This window comes from Nicotiana attenuata, unplaced genomic scaffold (assembly GCF_001879085.1).
Source record: "Nicotiana attenuata strain UT unplaced genomic scaffold, NIATTr2, whole genome shotgun sequence".
NCBI lineage: Eukaryota > Viridiplantae > Streptophyta > Magnoliopsida > Solanales > Solanaceae > Nicotiana > Nicotiana attenuata.
Window position 1 is genome coordinate 102,176 of NW_017672508.1, and position 2,559 is coordinate 104,734.

Sequence of the window (2,559 nt, forward strand, 5' to 3'; positions counted from 1 at the left end):
GAAAAAAGATTATTAAATGAATCAAATATAAGTTATTACTAATCACTTTTTCTCCTAAAAAGGGAAAATGCCATTTCATTTTCAAACTTTTACTTTTTTTAAGATTTGTACTGCTTGGCATTGGCTGTCTCCTTATTTCTCGTAAGAATTTTCTTTTTTAATCTAAACATATTAAATACTTTTCCTATTTTCTTCTCTCTATCTCTCTGTTCTTTTAACGCGTTCACGCGTTTACAATTGTCTCTTATTTGTGGTCACCTACTATATATATTCCTTCTTCTTCCTTCTCTCTTCCGCAGGTGCAGACTCCAATTTAACAAAAAATTGTTCTCTGCATCTGCTTCTTATTATATAAAAAAATTCCCCATTTTCCAAAAATCCTCCAAAAAAAACTTAAACCCAGTATTTTTGTTGCTACCATATTGAGAGAAAAAAAGTGGGTAGTCGAAAAAAATACATTCTTGATTTTCCGGCGAGTATTTTCTTGATTTTCCGGTGAAAAGATGCCGTCGTTAGAGGAAGAATTGTTTCCGTCAACACCGGGAAAGTTCAAGGACAGGAACCGTCATTTCCACAGATGTTTTGCTTCAACAAGTACAATGTTCCTTTGGGCATTATTCTTGATAGCTATAACGGCGTCGTATTTGTGTTTCCAATCATTTATGGATACCGGCAACCGGTATTTCTCTGCCACGTGGGGCGGTCATCATTGGGAGAAACAAGTACGTACTTCTGCTCAGATCCACCGTTCTAGCGGTATGTCCGTACTTGTTACCGGCGCAGCCGGTTTTGTCGGTAGCCACGTGTCCCTCGCCTTGAAAAAACGAGGCGACGGAGTCGTGGGACTCGACAACTTCAATAATTACTATGACCCGACCTTAAAAAAGGCGCGAAAAAACCTCCTCAATGACCACAATATTTTCATAATCGAAGGTGACATAAACGACATGCGGATGCTAACAAAGCTATTTGAAATTGTTCGTTTTACGCACGTGATGCATTTAGCGGCTCAAGCGGGTGTGCGATACGCGATGGAAAATCCGGGTTCTTACGTTCATAGTAACATTGCCGGGCTTGTAACTCTTCTAGAAGCTTGTAAAAATGCCAACCCGCAACCCGCTGTTGTATGGGCCAGCTCCAGTTCCGTATACGGGTTGAATGAAAAGGTTCCATTTTCCGAATCGGATCGGACCGATCAACCCGCTTCATTATATGCTGCAACGAAGAAAGCGGGCGAGGAAATTACTCATACGTATAATCATATTTACGGGTTGTCAATTACCGGGTTACGGTTCTTTACGGTTTATGGCCCGTGGGGCAGACCCGACATGGCTTATTTCAGCTTTACAAGGAATATTTTACAAGGGAAACCGATCACGGTTTATCGGGGCAAGAATCGGGTTGATTTGGCCCGGGATTTTACTTACATTGATGATGTTGTGAAAGGGTGTATCGGATCACTTGATACGTCCGGTAAGAGTACCGGGTCGGGCGGGAAGAAACGGGGACCCGCTCCGTACCGAATTTTTAATTTGGGTAATACATCGCCGGTGACCGTTTCGATGATGGTGGGGATTTTGGAGAAGCATTTGAAGGTTAAAGCAAAGAAGAATTTCGTCGAAATGCCCGGAAACGGCGACGTTCCGTTCACACATGCGAATATTAGTTCGGCCCGAAAAGAATTCGGGTATAAACCGACAACCGATTTGCAAACCGGGTTGAAGAAGTTTGTTAGGTGGTATCTCTCTTATTACGGCTACAATCAAGGAAAGTCTGTGTAAAGTGATAATATCCTCTCTTTTTTTTCTTTTTAATACTTTTTCTTCTTATTGTGGTTATTTTAGATTTTTTTTCTAAATTACGAGAAAAAAAGAATTTGGAGGAAGAAAAAAAAGGAGAAGAAATGAAAAGAAAAGGTGAATACCAATTCTTTTTTAATTAGGGGAAAGAGGAGAGAAGAAGATTTGATAAACTCCCTTTCCCCTTTGTTAGAAGATATTGTTGTTGCTTTCCTTGTAAAGGATAAAAAAGTTTCTCATTCTTTGTCTCATATTATGTCTTTTACTTTTTGTGTAAACTTCTATGTACCATATTCTTGTTTTTCTTCTTCTTTATAACAAAGTATAATAACAAGATCAAATGGTACAAAACATTTATAGTGCAAAAATTTATGTTGCTTGGAGTCTAAAAATGTTGCCGCACTAATGTTGGATCCTTTAAAAAATAAGTATCGAACACGTACCCAGAGACATTTTTTGAAAAGTCTGAGCAACATAGGTAAAAACTATTGCTATTGCCTACTAGTAAAAATAAAATAATTAGCAAAGTGTTACTAGTGTAAGTAGGGATTCAATAGTGTTAAGGTCAATATAATTTGCACCCAATATTAAAAAAATTTCATCCAATTCAATAGTTAAGGTGGTAGAATTGAGTTTGTAAATTGCAACAATGTTTACATTAAATCATATGAGCTTTTTCTATAGCTTGTAAAATGTGAGGCAAAAGTGTATTAATTAAAGTGTAGTTGGGTAATAATTAAACATATTTACTTTATCATGT

The 2,559-nt window shown here is 37.6% G+C and overlaps 1 protein-coding gene across 1 annotated transcript; it reads left to right on the forward strand.

Annotated features, from left to right (window-relative positions):
• The first annotated feature begins 251 nt into the window (after positions 1–251).
• Positions 252–2,062, forward strand: LOC109213482 (UDP-glucuronate 4-epimerase 1). The gene has a single exon (XM_019377282.1). It carries the CDS (start codon positions 504–506, stop codon positions 1,779–1,781), a length of 1,278 nt encoding a protein of 425 aa, XP_019232827.1. The 5' UTR covers positions 252–503; the 3' UTR covers positions 1,782–2,062.
• The last annotated feature ends 497 nt before the right edge of the window (positions 2,063–2,559 follow it).